This window comes from Aplysia californica, unplaced genomic scaffold (assembly GCF_000002075.1).
Source record: "Aplysia californica isolate F4 #8 unplaced genomic scaffold, AplCal3.0 scaffold00087, whole genome shotgun sequence".
NCBI classification, from domain to species: Eukaryota; Metazoa; Mollusca; class Gastropoda; order Aplysiida; family Aplysiidae; genus Aplysia; species Aplysia californica.
This window is the reverse complement of record NW_004797357.1, coordinates 67,925-69,175: the sequence shown is the minus strand read 5'-3', so window position 1 is coordinate 69,175 and position 1,251 is coordinate 67,925. Positions and strand designations below refer to the sequence as shown.

The following is a 1,251-nucleotide window of genomic DNA, read 5'->3' as shown; positions in this document are numbered from 1 at the left end:
TTAGAGGTGTTACAAGAGAGTAACAAACACAATAAGGTCATATAAGTGCCGAAGATTAGAGGTGTTACAAGAGAGTAACAAATACAAAAAAGGAGGGGAGATAAATACGATATATGTTTGGTATGAAAGAAGAAGCAAACCACACCACAGCACCTTCCAACCACCCACACATAAAATGTGTTGAGACTCTCACGGAACAGGGCAGTCATCTAGACGAAGACAACAGCAAAAACAACAACAAAAATAACAAATAAAATAACAACAACATCAACAGCAACATCAACAACAACAGCAACAAAAAGTAACAACAAAATCACCACCATCAAAAGCGACAGCAACAAAACAACAACAACAACAACAGCAACAACACAGAGCATCTAACTTTGAGACATTGTTGCACAGAGTGGCCATCATGTCAACAACAACAACAACAACAACAACAACCACAGCAACAGCAACATCAGCAACAACAACAACAACAACAACAACAGCAATAATAACAACAACAACAACAACAACAACAACAACAACAACAACAACAACAACAACCACAGCAACAGCAACATCAGCAACAACAGCAACAACAAAGAGAATCTAACCTTGAGACACTCGCAGCACAGAGTGGCCATCACGTCTGGCAAAAACAACAACAACAACAACAACAACATGACAACAACAGCAACAAAACAACGACAACAACAACATGACAACAACAGCAACAAAACAACAACAACAACAGCAACAACATGAGCAACAACAGCAACAACAAAGAGAATCTAACCTTGACACACTCGCGGCACAGAGTGGCCATCACGTCTGCAACAACAACAACAACAACAACAGCAACAACAAAGAGAATCTAACCTTGACACACTCGCGGCACAGAGTGGCCATCACATCTGCAACAACAACAACAACAACAACAACAACAACAACAGCAACAACAAAGAACATCTAACCTTGACACACTCGCGGCACAGAGTAGCCATCACGTCTGCTTCTAGGGTCGTTAACTTGACCAGGCAGTCCAGAGTCCCCGCATCCAGGTACTGAAACGTAACGCATACAGTCACACACATTTGTGTCAAGACGTGGTGGGATCAGGCGCTCGTCAATTTTTGGGATGTGGAGTTATTGGTATCATCTAAAAGCATAATTATTTGCTTTGATTTCAGTGAAAAAACATCCATCTAGCTGGCTCTCTCTCTCTTTCTCTCTCTCTCTCTCTCTCTCTCTCTCTCTCTCTCTCCC

At 41.6% G+C, this 1,251-nt stretch overlaps 1 protein-coding gene across 1 annotated transcript in view; it reads right to left on the bottom strand.

Moving 5' to 3' along the window:
- The window catches only part of LOC101863251, a gene marked incomplete at its 5' end in the record, with an annotated part of 62,352 nt that overhangs the window by 55,383 nt on the left and 5,718 nt on the right, over window positions 1-1,251 (bottom strand). The window contains 1 exon segment of the mRNA XM_013080460.2: window positions 960-1,049. Within this exon segment, the coding sequence (XP_012935914.1) occupies window positions 960-1,049 (90 nt within the window).